General features: G+C 33.0%; 1 protein-coding gene and 1 long non-coding RNA gene across 4 annotated transcripts in view; one reads left to right on the top strand and one right to left on the bottom strand.

Annotated features, from left to right (window-relative positions):
- The window catches only part of LOC111617679, a 50,049-nt gene extending 47,702 nt beyond the window's left edge, over positions 1–2,347 (top strand). The window contains exon 7 of the long non-coding RNA XR_002755461.1: positions 2,190–2,347. This is a non-coding gene — a long non-coding RNA (uncharacterized LOC111617679). The remainder of the gene's footprint in view (positions 1–2,189) is intronic.
- Positions 1–18,655, bottom strand: part of LOC111617677 (myb-related protein A-like) — a 47,488-nt gene that overhangs the window by 2,507 nt on the left and 26,326 nt on the right. For all 3 annotated transcript variants that reach the window (XM_023358959.1, XM_023358960.1, XM_023358961.1), the window contains 10 exons: positions 17,767–17,836; positions 12,003–12,171; positions 9,723–9,892; positions 7,261–7,391; positions 6,523–6,879; positions 6,324–6,442; positions 4,551–4,677; positions 4,455–4,484; positions 4,222–4,368; positions 4,000–4,134 (listed from right to left, as the gene is read on the bottom strand). In XM_023358959.1, coding sequence (XP_023214727.1) covers positions 4,000–4,134; positions 4,222–4,368; positions 4,455–4,484; positions 4,551–4,677; positions 6,324–6,442; positions 6,523–6,879; positions 7,261–7,391; positions 9,723–9,892; positions 12,003–12,171; positions 17,767–17,836 — 1,455 coding nt within the window. The remainder of the gene's footprint in view (positions 1–3,999; positions 4,135–4,221; positions 4,369–4,454; positions 4,485–4,550; positions 4,678–6,323; positions 6,443–6,522; positions 6,880–7,260; positions 7,392–9,722; positions 9,893–12,002; positions 12,172–17,766; positions 17,837–18,655) is intronic.

Below are 18,655 nucleotides of genomic sequence, written 5' to 3'. Positions count from 1 at the left end.
AATCAAAATTTATATTCGACGTTGCCACGATTGATAAAGAATCTTCTCGTGCCGCTAACCACGTCTGATTCTCCTCTCTAGTGTTGTCAAAGAGCAACCAACTGAAATCTATCGAAGTCGCAAATACGTACACTGTATGCAATTATTCATTCGTCCTCGCAAATGGCTAATTTATTTTTATGTTTTCTTCGCTATTTAATCCACAAACAGCCTGGAATACGTCGACGATAGCTCCAGAAGCACACAAGAGTGAAGTCCAAGATTTTAGGAATAAATACTCCAATATGCTAACAAGTTTCGTCGTTGAAGATTAACAACTATTTAACGAGTGGCATTTGTATAATAAATACTTCACTCGAACTCATTAAACACCAAAGAAGGGCATATTATTTGTCAGTGCTCCTCGTGACATTTTCGGTAAATCTAATGTAAATCATTGATACCTTAATCGAACATTTCAGAATACTTGACAGTTAAATACTTTACTCCTAAACTCAAATGTTTTTTAGTTGTTTATTGTAAATTGTCACCTTGCAAAGTACGTAATAGGCAAAAAACGGAGAGATTCCAAGGCAAATATGAAATTCTGTATATAAACAATTTACATTATACGTTTTTTAATTTGCTATTTCGTATATTATATTGAAGCTTTTGTATAGATTGGGAGTCAAAAATTAGTAGGAGTCTATTGAAAAGGGTTCGTTAACAATCCTTAATTAAGACAGTTTGGATGATGTAAATTTTCTCACCAAGTTGATCAGAACCGCGATCAAAAATTATTAACTAATCTGGTGACCAGTATTAACTACTGTTTATTAGAAAATAAAAAAGTTTGGGGACCCCTAGCCTAGATATGCCTATCGATCCATTTTTTTAAATATTTATTATAGAAGCTGCCGTTCCAAAATTATGCCTATTTACAATATATCGGTAGCTTTCTTCTATTTAAACATTGTCTAATAATCTATATATATAACCCATTCAACGGGTGTCTGTCCCGTAACCGTTTGATAACACACTAGAGGCGTCCCTATCGTGTGTCATATTTCAAACATTCAAATTAACAATATAAATTTTTATTATTCAGTTGGCCAATAAATTATTTGGTCAATATAACAATAGAGAGGTTGAGGCAGACGTTTTAAACGTGTAAACGTATAGGTCGGACGTTCGGCGCCGCTTTCCCGTAAGCCTAAAAGTTTGACAATGGTGTTTGGATAGTCGGTGGAATCACGCTCGACATTCCAAACACCATCATCAAACTTCTAGGCTTACGGGAAAGCGGCACCGAACGTCCATCCTACACATTTACACGTTTAAAACGTCTGCCTCAACCTCTCTACTATAAATAATTCAGTATATTTGCAATAGGAATTTGTTATTTCAGGGGCTTATATCTCTCGAAGGGTCGCGAGTAGGGGTATGGTTCCTTTGACTTTATTGTTAGTGCAGGGGTCTACGGTTTGGGGGTCGCCACCTCTTCATTTGGAGGGTAAATCTTACCATTCGGGCTTTAACAGAGCTGTAGAGCATATTGATAAGAACAAAGAAGTCAAAGGAACCGCACCTCATGGAAATTTGTAAAGAACGCCCACTAGGGAGCGTCCCGAGCTACTAGTAATCTAGATACCATTTGCATCTTCAAATGAATTCAGCTAATGTTTACTTTTCGAGTCTTCTGCCGAATTTTTCAAATTCACTAAAATATCAAAATTCCAAGTCCACTCCAAATCAGACATTTTATAAGCAATTTGACTGCATCCTCAGTACCTCCAATTCTTCTCCTACTTTTCATCTCAAAAGGTTGACAACTTGTACAAAAATTAAAAATTCGTCTGAATAAATGTACTTTTCTCTTCACTTCAAGAAGTCTTACAAGTACATCAGCAGTTGTGGAACCAAGTTCTGTCTTTTGAAAAGGCAGTCAATGTGCAAAACTTTGCTTAAAAATATTTTCAAAGTTTATTTCCTTTTTTATCCTTCAACTGACGAGTTTAGAAACATGTATGTAAATTTCTTACTTTCCACAAATTAAAACGAACTTGTATGTGAATTGAGAGACCTCTATGAAAAACGTAAAAAATCTCTTGAATAAAACACATATTTTGATGAAATGTAAGCAAGCCAAATGGATTATCTTGATCCTTTCCGATTTTACAAGTGATATACTTTAAGGAGTTTTCTTTCAGATCTTGCCTTTGATTAATTGATTATTTCACTGGCTCAAGGCTCAACTGAGAGCATTCAACACCACTAAGAAAAACTGATTACCAAGATCATCACGACATATTTGTGTGGTTCAAAACGTCGGCAGTATGTCCACACCAAACATTATGTCAAAGACTAATTTGTCAAGACCTTTAGAAAAAGATGAGAGAGACAATATCAATAAGTTTATTTCCTCCCGATTTCTTCATTTTAGTCAAAGATTGAACATTTGGTTCAGCATTTTCTGCAGTGGGATTGAATTTTCTTTTGGACAGTAATGATAGCAGGTAAGTGTTGAGTCATGAGTAAGTTTTCTAAAATAAAACTTATTTGCCAAATAAAATGTACAGTATGAGAATAGACTTTATATAGTGTTGTACTCTACGTTTTATTGCCATTTTTCAGGCAACTTGTCAATTCCCCTTGCATAAAAATCTAGTGGTTTGAATGAAAAAATTCCCAATTTAACAAAATTCCAAATCTGGCCATCACTTTAGAAGTGTTGCCCATTTAAAGCATTCTCCAGTGCCCACTCTGGCAGATGAGACAAAACAGATCAGTCAAACTCAAAAATTTTTTCTTGAGAAACCTCTGATATGTGGGACTTCTATCTGTTAACAAGTGCAGGATGCTTTCCTTCAAGTTTTATCAGAGCTGTGGTACTTGACAATCCAATCATGCACATAACAAAATTTTTCTTCCATGCACACCGGGCTTGGGGTCCACTTGAAGTACAGTGGTACCTCAGGATACGAAATTAATCCGTTCCGAAACTGAGATCGTATCATGAAACTTTCGTAAGGTGGATCATCTTTTCCCATACGATTACATGTAAAACCAAATAATTCGTTCCAACGCGAAAAACATACTCAAATTAAAGCCAAGTAATACATTTAAAAAAATAACTGTAGTAAGAAAAACAAATGAAAAATGCGAACTAATGTAACGTCGTATGGTGAGTTTTTGTTCGTATCGTGGAGCAAAAATATGTTCGAATTTCATGTCGTATCCTGAAAATTTCGTATGCTGGGGCGTTCGTAACCTGAGGTACCACTGTAGATGATACTTGTTGATCCATCGTCTTTTTCAAACAATATTTTCATATATGATACAGTTTTCATCTCCTGTAACAAGTTTTGCCAAAAAGTCTTTATGCCTAGAAATCAAGGTAGCAGCTATTGACCTCCCATCAGCCTTATTCCATTCATCAAGGTAACAAAGAAAACATTGACAAATAGTCAATTTTATATTTCACTTAAACAGTAAAAGTAAGAACTAAACTGGAACAGTAATCATTACTGGCTAACTTTTAGATAAAAATAAATTAAAACCCATGGAAGGCTTATTATTTCTACTTCACCTAGTCACTGTCACAAGATGCTAACCTAGTCACTGTCACAAGGTGCTACGGCTACTCAATATCCATAATCAAAAACTTAGAAGGAAGAAAGTATTTACAGCACATCTTGAGTTAAATATTTAACTACTTAATAATGGCAGTGCATCTAATTTGGTTACCACTTGGTTCTGTTTTAATATTTTAAAGGAATTTACAGGCTATGTTGTGCCACCCACCCACTAGTTGTTAAAGACGAAAAATTATATAAAAATTATAGGAATATACACTGTATATTGTTTTATCAGCAATATTCTGTTCCAACCTTAATTTTAGTGTAGATTGTTAAATTTAAACACATATTCAGTTATTGTAATTTTTTTAAAGTTACTAAGTGTTTCAATTTTGTATGTATAATAATTATTACCATATTATTAATCTGATACAAAACTTACTGGAGTCTCTGGATTCATCAGCAGCTCACAAGACTGAAGATATAAGGAAGTGCCCAAACCCGGGACATTTATGTCTCCTGGAATCGACCAAGACTGATAGAGACTCTTTCGTACTTTCTTTACAGGCGAAACATTCTAGAAATTAAAATGTTCAGAGATTTAGTTAAAACATGCAATTGAATTTCCTCTCTAATTCCGTTGCAAAATATTTTGGCAGCAAACCTCTTTGTTGTCTTTTCTCTTCCCGCCATTTCCATTATCAAGGACCAGAGGAGAATTAAGTGAAAACTGTGAACTTTCCTGTAGGATTCTCACTTCCATCTGTGGTACTGCACCAATTGAACTTTCGTTATTAGTCTGAAAGCTTGTCTACAAGGAATTTCAACGCCAGTTATATTTATCCAGAAAAATAAGTATATCAATAATAAAAATTCACTAAATTACAAATTATTTACCTGTTTGACCGTCGATGAAGTTTCCTTTACCTAGAAAGATGACAGCCCGTTAAAATAGTCATTTTAATTTTATATTTGGCAAAAAAGTTAACATACCAAAGTTTTGGCACAACTATTTTTCTCCTTTTCTTTCTTTTCACAGCATGGTCCATCTTTCAAAGGAGTCGGCGTCCTCGGATCTGTGTCCAGTAAAGAATTATGGAAGAGAGGAGTCTGCACCGAACTGAAATTTGAAAAAATTTATTAGTCATAAGTATCAACGATATTTTTAATTTTTCCATAAATATTAGATGTCGTATCTGAAACTCCAATAACATAATAGTAAGTCATATTTTATGATTTATATCTTATATATTGACCAAAAATGCTGTTATCATTTCTTGTTTCTCTTCTCCTATTCTTTACTCCCACAATTCATTTCTATTCAACAAGTGTGTCAATTATTTTAGATGTAATTCAGAGTAACATATGTTGTACATCTTTCTTTGTCCAAAAAGAAAACAGACAGCTGTATGTCTGTAGCTCATTTTTATGCCTCTTCATTAACTTGAATATTTCTAAAAGTAATGGAATGACTACACAAATGTAGATTTGCAGAACATTTAGACCTTTTGTAATGGAAAAATATGTTTCTCTAGGCAATATTCCATGTGTTTACTTTTTAAACAGAAAAAAATTATTTATCTTCATGTGTATAAAATGTTGATGTGAAATCATAAGCATTTGATCTTGGCATCATCTGAACAAGCAGTGTTTAAGAACTAAGTATTTGGCTTCATTTAAACCATCACCTTCCAATAAACATTGATCTGTTTATTTTTAAACTCTATGAGCACTACTGGACCAAAACTGCAATGGCACAGTCAATAGTGTCTTAATTAAAGCATGGACAACCATGTAGGAAAAAAAAATTATTTTAATTCTTTGCCACATAGTGTGTCAAATGATATAAATGCATTGCATAAACCCAACCTAAAGATAATGTATGAGGGGAGTCCGATATTAAAGGTAAAGGCCAAAATTACACTAAGATTTATAATTAAAGAAAATATTTAATACATTCCACAAAAACTACATAGTTTTGTTTATTTCTTGACATAATCACTATAAATGTTGAGACATTTATCCCAGCATGACACTAGTTTGAACATCCCTTCACAGTACTGTTGCTTGTCAAGTTCCTTGAAGTAATCCAGAATGGCGTCTTCCAATTCCTTCTGATCCGCAATGTGTTTCCTTGCCAAAAATTTTTTTAAAGGTCCAAATAAATGAAAATCCAATGAGGGGCTAAATTTGGACTATACGGAAGATGTTTAAGGACCTCCCAATCCCGTTGTACCGATCACAGTTTGGCTTGATTTGACGTGTGGAGTATAGTTGAGATTTAGCCCCCTCAGATTTTCATCTATTCAGACCTTTAAAGAAATTTTTGGCAGGGAAGTGCTTTGCAGATCAGGAGGAATTTGAAGACACCGTTCTGGACTACTTCAAGCAATAGTACTGTGAAGGGATGTTCAAACTAGTGTCATGCTGGGATAAATGTCTCAACATTTATGGCCATTATGTCAAGAAATAAACAAAAGTATGTAGTTTTTGTGGAATGTATTAAATATTTTCTTTAATTATAAATATTAAAAGGTAGTGTAATTTTGGCCTTTAAGATTATACAAGAGGATCCAATATTAAAATATCGGATCCCCTTGTATAATCTCTTTTCAAAATGGACTTACTCATGTTTTTGGCATTTCATTTTGTAAAATTACTAAATTGGCCATAAACTATAAAAGGGCGATAGAGAGTATATGTATTTACAAGGTAAACATAATGACTGTAGTAGAAAATTTAATCTTGTACTGTATTTTAACTTACCTGTTACAGATGGGAGAATGCATGTCAAGGCAGGAGGTCAGTTCCCATGTTAGCTTTTTGCACACTGGTGTGGATGTCAGACTGATGGCAGAGAAGCCAATGTTCGGGCTATTTAGAAACTATGAAGAAAACCAAACCGGAGTTACTTCTCAGTGAGGCATTTACTTACACTGGAGTATCGGCACATGTTTTTAATTACCTGCGATGGTGAAAAGGGCAACTGTTTAACAGGTGATCGTTTCGCTGGAGTGACGGAGAATGTCTCGGAGTCCAGGTCTGCCTCATCCAACTGGGGTAATGGGATCTCTTCTGTCAAACCCAGATCTTCCGTGCAGGCTGCCACATCTCCGTCCGGCGGAAAGCGATCGGCAGAATTGTAGAATATCTCAATGCCAGGAAGCACAGACTCTTCCTGGTCAGCCGACTCCATCTTGATTTGGGACACAACCTCAAAATCGGGCTGTGGTTCCACTTTTGGGTCCATGGTCTCAAGGGGTTGATCCATACTTTGTAGGATGTCCAGATTTTGATTTTCCATTAATCTGACCGGCACAGTCTTTTTCTTGAGTTAAGCAAAAACATTTTGGAAAGATTATACAAAGTCTTTGGAAATAAGTTATCAAAGTTCCTACCAACTACAATAAAATTATCATATTCCAATTTAGTTTAGACAAAAGTGCCCTATCACATTTTAACAAAGCCTGCACATTGAACTTTTATGAAAATAACTTTTAGACTCATTACAGACCTTTTATCCTCTCTATTGTGCATTATCAATCTGTTATGAGTTTTATCTTCCTATAGATGGTCATGTGTACTTTTATTTAGAGCGTTTTCAATTATAAAATTGACACAGACATCTTTCCTAAATTGTTGTTTGGAAACTAACAAAGAAACAAGCAAGAGCTTAAAACATCAAAATGACCAAAAAGGATACAAAACGTCTCTTTCCCTTCCTCAAAATGGGAGGAGTCGACAGTTTTGCCACTAGAGGAGAAGTGATGGGTATCAGTCCATTGTAGCCTCCATCTTTTATTGCTTGTAAAATACTCCCATCAAATTTGCAGTCTAAAAAAAAAAAGAGAAATTTATGCATAATTACTTGATATTTTATTTTTCAAAGCCATTAGAATATATATACAAATAAAAATGTAATGTTCATTTGTTCAAAATCTTAAATCTCCAAAAGTTCTTCACCAACTGCTTTCATATTTTGGCACAACATTGCATTCAAATATGCGTGTGTTTTTACATTATATAGATGTTGAAATTCCCTCCTACATGGGGGAGAGAGACAGGATTAAGATTTACTGTGAAGAACTCAGCTTCTATTATACTATTCTAGATGCAGTTTTTTGCATTTTTTATTGTGTTTTAATAGGGTATGTCAAGAGACTGTATACTAAGAAAGGATTTTTCGAAATTCCCTCTTGCAGGAAGTGTTATACATTTATAATAGATGCATTTTGAGCCACAGCAATGCGTGGCTGGGTCTGTTAGTAATAAATAAAATGCAAGACTGAAAATTATATTTTGAAAGTTTAAATTTGTTTAATTTCTAGATTTCAGTTTGCATTTGACATGAAAGTTCACCCAAACTGACTTGCAAAGATGTCTACAAAAACAAATTCTTGATTTTTATGCATTATCTAGGCTGTTTTAAATATTAAGTTAAAATCACCATCAGGTTAATTGATAGATGATACAGCAATGTTCTATTCTTCCTTTAAAAACAGAACAAAATGATGCATCAATTAAAAGCAAAATGCTTTGCAGCATGCAACAAATGTTTGTCTCCCCAGAAGGTCCAGGCTCCATATTTCAGAGGAAACAATATCTGAAAAATCGAGTGATTCAATATCTGTTTAATTTCCGCTTCAGCTATGAGTAGGCTTGGCACTATCTGAATATGCAACTAGATAACTTGCAGCAATTGCCAAAACTAATTGATCAAAGCTGCTGTTGCTTTGAAGTAATTACATACATCACTACATTTTCTTTTGTAGCCATTTTCAAAAATATCGAAAACGAGACAACTTGCAATTTGCTGACTTGTTTACAAAAATGTATTATTCTTGGTTTAAAGTGCAACAGAAAAACAAAATAGAAAAGTTAAAAATGTTTCAAATTTGTTGTTATATTGGATTTCTGCCAAACTGAAGCTAAAAATCTGGAAGTTATATACATTATTGGATAAAGCAGGGTCTAAGCCTTAATCTTTGGATTATTTTGACAAATTGAACTTGGTGGTGTTACTTTAAACTTTTTTGGGACGATAAATTTACAATTCAATTGTTTTATGTTCGTAACTTTTTACGAGATTTGTTTTTTTCTAGGCGATTTGGGGTCCACATCCTCGGATCTAACAGATTCACAAGCCATTTTGAATACTAAGATGTTAAGAAGACAAAAATTTGCATACATTAACATCCCTTAAGATGAATTATTTTTGTACAGGTGGAGACATCATATTAAATGCACAAGGTATGAATGATACTCCTATTTCTGAATCTTCACATGAAAAAACAGTTTCACAATATATCTCTTTCATTTTCCCCAAATTTTATATTCTCCGAAAAAAGCTCATTACAATAAACAAAATAAATTTAATATATCCATATATAATGCAAATTTTAAAAGTTCAAGAAAGTCTGAAGATGAAAACATGATAACAACTTCTCAATTTTCAAGATTTCTCTTACTTAAATTAGTAAGCTAAACTTGCTTGAGACTTTCAAGCAATTTAGCTTACTAATTTAGCTAAAGTCTCAAGCAATCGGGTATTCAAAGCCTGAAAATTGATTCATTTGCAACAAAATATGGAGCATTCATTCACAAACCAAATTCTATGAAGGACAGAATAATAAAATAAGATATTTGATTTTTGTTGAGCAAAGCAATTTAGAAATTCATAGCAAAGAATGTAGCCATTTAAGAATAAATTGTTTATATGAAAGTTTAATTCTGCCTATTTAAAATTTACACTTTTATCCAAAATTAAAGCAACAGGCACAAATGCATGCAACAAAAACACAAATGATCAGCTCTCTGTTGCAACACCCCATAAGCTACCGATGTATCAAGAACACTTCCTCGCCATTAGCAGTCCTAGCAGACGGTTGTTTGTCAGAAACGATTTTGCCATACATAGCTAGCATATTACATTTGCACAGATGCACTGCTATCATGCCTTGTTTGCTTGACATTTTGCCAACTTATGTGCGACATAATTTTTGGCTACTCTTGTTTCACAATTTTGCTTTAAGTTTTAACACTAGTGTAGTATATAATAATGAAGAATGTTAACATAAGTACAAATGAAACATTAGTAAATTAGGTAGCATTGCAATAAAACATTTTTTCAAATTATGAGACAAAAATAATCTAAAGATCTCGTACCGACGGATTGTTTCTTCTGCGAAAATTCATGGAATTTGATGGGGGTAACAGAGGGAGTGACTTCAGTGCCATTCACCAGATCCAGGACACTCAGGTCGCCAAACGAATCCATGCTGGGAAAGGCGTCCATGCTCGGACTCGACACGTCCAACTCCTCTATGTCGATGTCTCTGATTAAGATATTGTTAAAATTTAAGAATTAAATGCAGATTTAACATTTTCATAAACTAAATCAACAGTAATTATTGGGAACACAATGCAGCAATATTAATCATTATTAGAATTTCATTGGTCACTTTTTAAAAATGTGGCCACATCCGGAAAATGTGAACACTGAGTGTAGACATGTATCTCATAAGCTGTTTTGGCTATAAACCGAAAACCGCAATTGCCACCGATATTCTTAAATACAAGTGTATTCTAAAGCCATGGTCACACCATGCGATTTCCAGCCACGCAGGCAACTGCAACTGCAACAAACGTGAGTCACGTGTGTCTTCTCATGGTCACACATTGTTCACTGGCATTGCAACTCGGAAACACGTGATCCTATAATAAACCAATAAAATTACAGTATCTTGTTTTACACTTCTTTCGTGAGTTTAATTATATTTAAAACAATATTGTCATTACCAAACTAAAAACAATAACATTTTATATCCAGAAATCTAAAAATGGTACTTACAAATGCTAAGACTTTCACTTATCTCACACCATGCCTGCACTCTTTTATCCTTTCTTTGATAAAACAAAGAATTAAAATCCCACAAGCATTCATGAGACTGAATTAGCTCGATTAATCTTGATTCTGTTAAACTAGCCATCATTTTACTTTCTGCCATTATTTTCTAACTACAGTATTTTCAACGTTGCCACCGTATGACGTGGCAAATAGACATTTGCTGATTGGATGTACGTTTGCAATTGGTGCGAGTAGAACAAACTTTTTGTTCCTAGTTGCAGTTGCAGTCACACCGGTTTTCAAAGGGGGTTTACTAGTTAACGAGAACAGCCATCGTAGTTGCAGTTGCCTGTGTAGCTGGAAATTGCATGGTGTGACCACGGCTTAAGCACACATCTGCATGTACACTTGGATATATGTGAGATATTTATAGAATCTTTATTTTATGTGCACAATACATAAACTAATCAATACATTATTACTGTGAAGGTTAAGCACTTACTAGGGGAGCCCAGGAGGTTGTCATCACCCATTTCAACAAAATTTTGTGGATTTGCAGTATTTACTCGTACTTTAACTCTACCAAAGCCGCAGGACCCGCTATTTGGGCATTCTCAAGAAAATCATGACTAAAATTTTTTAGAACTATTAATATCTATGCAGAAGCACTACAGGTATACCTCGCCTTACGTCGGTAATTGGTTCCAGGAAAACGACGTAAGTCTAATTTACTTGTCTCCGAATCTACTTATCACTAGGCTAAACCGTAAATTACCATTCCCGGTTCTGTATTTTATTTATTAATGCATTTTTAATAATATATGGTTAATAAAAATCTTTTAAGCTTACAAACAAATAAATTTTAGTTTTTAATATAGTACAAAAAAAAGTAATCTAAATTTACGAATGCGTGTACTGTAAATACAGTACATACTTGTATATATTTTAATATGATTTTATGCGCTTTAAACATTTATCTAGTGATATTACGACTTCAATATTTGTGGCGGACAGACGTAAAGTCGAATAAAATGACTTAAACTTGATTTTTATTTTTCCATATACTTTTTTAACAAGCGACGTATAATCGGGAACGACGTAACTCGAAACGACGTAAGTCGAGGTATGCCTGTATTTACGCATTTATGGCATGACATGATTGATTAAGGCATTGTGCAAAGAGCATTACTATGCAGGTTTGAATCCCACATAGAATGTGTAAATGGCACTTCTGCACAGGTATTAACAGTTCTAGAAAAATTTTAATTGTGATTTTCTCAAGAATGCCCGAATAGCAGATCCTGCAGCTTTGGCAGAGTTTAAGTATGAGTAAATACTACACATCCACAAAATTCCATCGAAATCAGTGACAACAACCTCCTGGGTTCCCCTTGTTAGTTATCTGAATTTATACTTATTTATTGTTGTAAGACTTGTTGTAAAATATAGTTAATATCATCACTTACCTAAAATTACGAATTGCTTTCCAGAAAAATGTAGTTTAATATTATAAATTTCTATTATATGAAGCTTTTACGGTATTGTCTTAAAATCTAAATATTAAGCATTCCATATCATGATGCAGAATTGGTACTCACAGAAAATTTAAAGGATTTGTCTCTACAGATCTTGGCTCTTCATAGTTGTACTGCAAATTTTCTGCCAGCTGCCCGCTCTGGTAACCAAAAGTGAATGGTTCAGAGTTTTCAATGGATACGGGATGGTTAATATACCGAAACTCTACCGGAGGAAGATCGGACGTTATCACTGAAATAAAAAATTTGTTTATTGATATAAAAACAGAATTACAGAAAAGCATTTTTACATTTTAAAGTAATACTTTTCAAAATTACATTCTATTTGAAAATTTTATTACAAAATGTATCCCAAGACATAACTGATGTCAAAATGCACATTAATAAAAAAAAAAGGATAATATAACAAGATATAACAAAATATACATGTTATAATAGAATTATATTTAATTTATCATACAGTATATTGTTTGTATATTGTATTTATTTTAAAGTAGATTATTTTATAATGAGCAAGCAGGTAAGCCTGGCATTGCAATAAGTACAAACATTAAGATTATTAGTCATTTCATACTTCTAACCCTTATATTATATTATAACAGAATGGGCAAATGCGGCTCATTTTGAGTTACATGCGGTTCTTGCTGAAAGTGTTAATTTCTGCTTTTTATTATTATTTTTACAATTTTGTGAAAATATGTTTATTAAAAAAATTCAATGTTTGTTTTATATTATATAATAAAATCACGATACAGAATAAAAAAGTACAGAACTGTGGCTCCCATGCATTTTGCAAAACCTACATTTCAGCTCCTACTGAACTTTTGCTTGCCTATCCCTGTATTATAATATTGATTTATATAATAGAAATACAAAGGTTATCTTACGTAAGGATTTATCACAGCAAGTGAATAATCTCTTATGTAAGATAACCTTTTAATTATATAAATCAATATTTTATTTAACAAACACTAAAATGAAAACCATATAAAGAGTTTGATTATTTTAGCTTACCATTGTCACGTTTATCACCACACTTGGATGGTATGAAATGGCACAATTTCGTACCATACAAGTATGGCAATAAATGTGACAATGGTAAGCTAAAATAATCAAACTCTTTATGTGGTTTTCATTTTAGTGTTTGTTATATTATATGAAATGTTATATTATATTATACTATATAAAAAAATACAATACAGTAATACCTCGACTTACGCGATTTTCAAATCTCGTAGATTCGTCTTTTGAGCGTCACGCAACCCTCGATTACTCACTCCCCACACACAATTGTTCAGCTTACATGTTTGGATGTATCATGCGGAATCGACACATAGCTACAATTCATTTTGTGTTATTTATTTCTGTGTTTGTTATATCTACGGAGACTCAAGAGACTCTACTATGTCATCCAAATGAAGTAGAACTAATTCTTCTGCATCAAACAAGAAAAGAAAAACTTTATCTTTGGAATGTAAAGTTAACATTGGGTATGTTCGTAAAGTCGAACGAGTTAAGCGAGAATGAAGTCATCGTTATTCCTATTTTGTTAGACTTTTCAAACGATTCGTTACTAACGCATTTAACTTGTTTGACTTTACGAACGTACCCATTATTAAAGACTTCGATACAAAAATGAAAATTTGTGAATTGGCAAAGAAGTTTGATCTACCGGAATTGTCGGTCAGAACAATTATAAAAGGCAAAGAAAAAATTCTCGAAGCTGTGAAAAATGCTCAATCTTTAAATTCAAGCATCATTCGTAAACGTCACAGTATTATCGCTGAGATGGAAACAATGTTAAAATTATGGCGTAATAATCAAGTAAATGTGAAAAATTGTAAAATAATATAGGCCTAATCTGTTATACATATGTATTATCTAAGATTTTATTAAACATTTTTTTCTAAATTATTGTTTTCTTTACTTTCCAGCCCCAATTAAAAATTATTTGTATGTATTTATATGCGAAATTATACCCCGACTTACGCGGTTACCGCTCAGTCCCACCTATCGCGTAAGTTCAGGTATTACTGTATCTTAAAAAGATAGTGCTAATGTTAGAAAAAATACAGTAACAGTTTCATTCACAGCCAAATATCAAATGATGATCTGCCAAGCAATCAAATTCGACAAAAAATGGACCAAATATTTAAACTCAACACCCTCAAAAACCACTTAAATCATACTTTGTGCAGGCCAGTAACCTCATATTATATAATTTTCCTATTCAAATGCCACCATACCGGTGGGTCTGATAGGAAGAAGGGACTGTTGCAGATGGAGGTTGGAAGTTAATTCGACCAAACGTAGTAATTGTCTTCTTCTTGGGAGAGAGGATGGTCAATGACTACTAATTAATCTAGTCTACTATTAATATTTGAAAAGTGATCTGTGTTGGATAGGTTGTGATGGCCCTGCATGTGATTGAAGTCGCTAACCTTAACGTCCGAAAGACTTCGTATAAGACTTGTTTAAATAAATAAAAAAAAATCTCTAAAAATTGCAAGAATAATTGCTTTTATGTAATCCTAAAAAACTGGTGAAACCAGGTTGAAAAAGTATAGCTCAATAAAAACATCTAAGTTGCAGCTTAAAAATAGTGGAAGCAGATTTGACACTAACTGGTAAGACTTAACATGTGAACAAAGCACTCATTACACAGACTGCAACTTCAGAAAGTTTTGAATGAAGCAATGTCACCATGATAATAAATAGGAAAAATAATCATTAGCACAGAAAGACTTCCAGCTCTACTTTGTGCCTTAAAATCGTTCCACATACATTAATTTGGCTGAACGTTAGAACATCTTTAAGCAGTATCAGTGAAAGAAGTTTGGGGCAATAGGTTTATGAGTTAATAAGGGGAGATGAAATCTGGAGAGGAGTGGTATGTCCACGTTTCCTGGTAGTTAAGCATGTCCTCATAAATATCGCGTTTATAGAAAAAGTATTAAAATTGGTTTGGCATTTGGTTACGGCAACGCAACACTCAAACAATCTCTCCAGAAGGATGCATCCCAGAAAGACTTTTATGTAAAGCTGGCCCCAATTTAAGTGTTACTAATGTGAAGAAAACCCAAACGGACATGGCCATGTAGAGTTTTCTGGGGTTTCTTCACAACTGACTACTGGTGTTTAGTGATTTTATCCACTTGATTACTGGAGGATACTTATTGGGCTGCAATTTGAAAAAATTGTATACAGGTAGCCCTCGGTTTATGCCGCAGTTCCGTTCCTACAAAAGCCGGTGCAAATCGAATCGGCGTAAAACGAACCCATATTTACAGTGAGGTATAGGGTTAGATTCTACATAAGTGAAAAATAAGCTAATAATTTTGTTTATTAATACAATATAATACAAAATACATATAAATTTTTAATTTTTAAAATGTATTTTATCATAAAATAAAGTAAAATGTTTTTATTTAAAAATTTTAGTTTCGAATTTCTTACATTTTTCGGAAAAAAGTATCCATCTTTAATTGTTTATATTTTTGATTTCTTTCATTAAGAATTTCGGAATATGGTCGAATATGATGTTCCTTTTTACATTTGCACTTCGCTCCCAATCATTGTCTAACTCACAAACTTCATCCGTCAAACTTTCCTTAGTTGAAAGGATACGCTAACCCGACGTAGAGCTACGGACGAGCGGAGACACTGATTGGTCGACCACCGGTCGCCGTAGTGCATATAAAAGGTCACTTTGAGCGGGAAAATTCAAGGTGGCTAAGGAGAGGTAAATATCGTCTGGCCAACGAGAAGTAGATATGTCTCACTAACGATAATTTGTGATCGCCGGAAATGCTATTGCGTCATAAGGTGTTTTCCTGAACGAACAGATATGGAATACATTCATTGGCGCTATGGATTCGGACGTCATTTATTGGACTATTAAGTTTAATATATTGACTCGTGAGTACCTAAACGTTTAGTATTTTAGTATTAATTTAATGTAAATGTATACATACCTAAAAATATTAAACAGAAAAAATAAATATATTCAATAAAAATCTTTGTTTTAACGAATGTACAATGTCGCAGCTCGGTAAATAAGTCAACACTGAAATGAAAATCAGTCTAGCATAGGGAAAATCAGGGAATTACACCTCGAAACGGTGAATTGCGCAGTGGCTTTATTGTGAATCGGCGTAAACCGAGGGCTACCTGTACTTAAATTCCCACTGTCCTTCCTTAATCTTGAGAACGGAGTTAGATAGATGAAAATCGAGACCAGACATGGAAATCATAAGAGAAAGAGGACCAGATTAACTATATATGAACTTCTGATTTGTAGTGCAAGTCACGTTATTTCAATTCAAAAAGTTCCCCTCAAAAGTGTTATATAGATGACTGGCACAACTCTATTGGTAACAGGAAAAGTATGATGTACGGAGAAAAAACATTACTACACTTCAAGCAGGAAGTGCAATGTGCTACCTGTTGAAGTAATTCAGTGAATATAATATAAATATATATTTTTAAGTGATATCCTTTTTTTGTAAGAATTATATTTAGTTAATTACTTTGTTAAATTTTTTTCCAATAGATGGTGCTACATGTAAAGCCAGCAATCAAATGTAGACAAAAATTATTTGATAGTTTGGGATAGGATGTACATTATCTAAGTTAGAGATATTTTAACATAACTGCAGAGTTTCGAAGCAATTGGCCAAATGACCTAAGAGTGTATAGCAAACAAATATCCTAATTTATATATATAATATATATATATATTGTTGTTTATTTATTTGGCTTTGTAATACTTACAATTCCAAAATATAACATATGACATAATAGACTAAACACTTAAATGAAATTTTATATTTTAGGTACTTATCAGACAATCTTTGTAACATTGAAAATCAAAACAGTCTCTCTAAACTTACAACAAATATAAAAAGTTTATTTTCTGTGACTATTTCATTTATTTACCAGAAAATCAATCAATTAAAATTTGTTGCACTGATAATTTATTTCCTAATTTTGTTTTTTTTTTTTTTTAAACTCTGCCCCATGGTCACCAAGAGCTGTTTTCACGGGCACATGACGGGGATGGCTGGACGCCAACATATCCGGGAACCCATAACAGTCCGCAAAAAATTCCTAGCAAGTCTCTTGCACAGATTTCAGCCTGGGTCCTTTGGAGCAACACTAATCTTTTGGGCCTTCTGCTCATCTAATTGCGTAAAGAAATTAGATGGGCAGAATAAAACATCACACGATTCTCATATCTGTTAATTTTGTACAATTTTTTGTCTTTTCTTGAGACATTAATTAATAAGAATATTTTAGACGATTGCAAATTTCAATTTTAAATATTTAATATGACCGTTTCATCAAAAAAAAAAAAAAAAAGAAAGAAAGAAAAAAAAGAAATTAACATCTATTAAATTTTGGCATGAATGCCTGATCGGAAATTATTAATTGTTACATAAATAATTCTAACCGATACTTTTGGATTCAAGTTGTTTAACCTATCCGATGTTGAAATTTTTATCTGTTGACTGTACCACCATGTTGAATTTTCGTCGATGCTAAGCCTTAAATTTTTTTTTAAAATAATCGTGTTTACTGTGTTATTAAAAATTATTTTTTTATGTTGCACATACAAAATAAATATATTGAAAAATATAGAAACAAAAAAATTTATATTTCAAAACTTCGTTTTAATATAAAAATTGTGATGCATAGCGACATCTAGTATCAAAAACGTTCCGATGTTGACACAAAAATATTCGGGATCACCCACGCAGGTCAATGAGGTTAACGCAAATATTTTTGGGAACAATGCAGGACAGGTTAATTATAAAACCAGACTCACCTTCTTCATAGAAAGAATTATCATCTTCAGTTTTAACAACTGCAGACAGATGGTCATTTTGTTGTTTATTCTAATCAAAAGAAAAAAAAATTGTTATTCTTTTGATTTCCTAAATAATGTTAAATTTGAATATGCTACAGCAAGTTTAAATATTAATAAATTCTCAAGAAATATAAAATTCTGATTAGTTTGTCAAATTTCTTCTCTTCTGACATGTCATTAAATCCATAAAATATTTGATTTGAAAAATCTTACAATAGACTCTCCCATATATGAACTAATGTGAATGGGAATGTGATAATTTTTAAATAAGACTAACAAGTAAGCTTACTGTTTATTTTAACTTTGTAGTTATCAAAAAATAAGCATCAGTTACAATTAATTTTGAAAGTATCATGTTAAAGTCATCTGTTTTGTTCTTCTCAATTTGTTGACAAGCCACCGCCTTGTCTTTATCGCATCAGCAGTGGTCAATAAACTAGAGATGCCACGAATATTCGGCTACTTTTTTTAATATTCGGTATTCGGCCGAATAGTATGCAACATTCGGCCGAATACCGAATACCAAATCATGAAAAAAAACCGCACATATTACTCAAAAACGTATTTATTTTAATCATAAATTATTACATTTAATACTTAAAATCTATCAGTGGTAAGTTGTAATGAATGAAAACAATTTTTTCAGCATTTGTTGATAGCAAACGATTGCGCTTTTCCTCATAAACTATACCTGCTTCTGAAAATAGCCTCTCACTATATACACTACTGCCGGGAGACGATAGATAAATCTTAGCGAATTCTGTCAGGCTTGGATACTGTTTTGCGTTTGCTGACCACCACTTGTAAAGGTCTGCCGTCCGATCTAGGCGAACAGTTTTCATATAAA

This window comes from Centruroides sculpturatus, unplaced genomic scaffold (genome assembly GCF_000671375.1).
Source record: "Centruroides sculpturatus isolate CEXI.00-Female unplaced genomic scaffold, Cexi_2.0 scaffold1526, whole genome shotgun sequence".
NCBI classification, from domain to species: domain Eukaryota; kingdom Metazoa; phylum Arthropoda; class Arachnida; order Scorpiones; family Buthidae; genus Centruroides; species Centruroides sculpturatus.
Note: the sequence above shows the minus strand (reverse complement) of the source record. Positions and strands in the feature narration are given on the sequence as shown.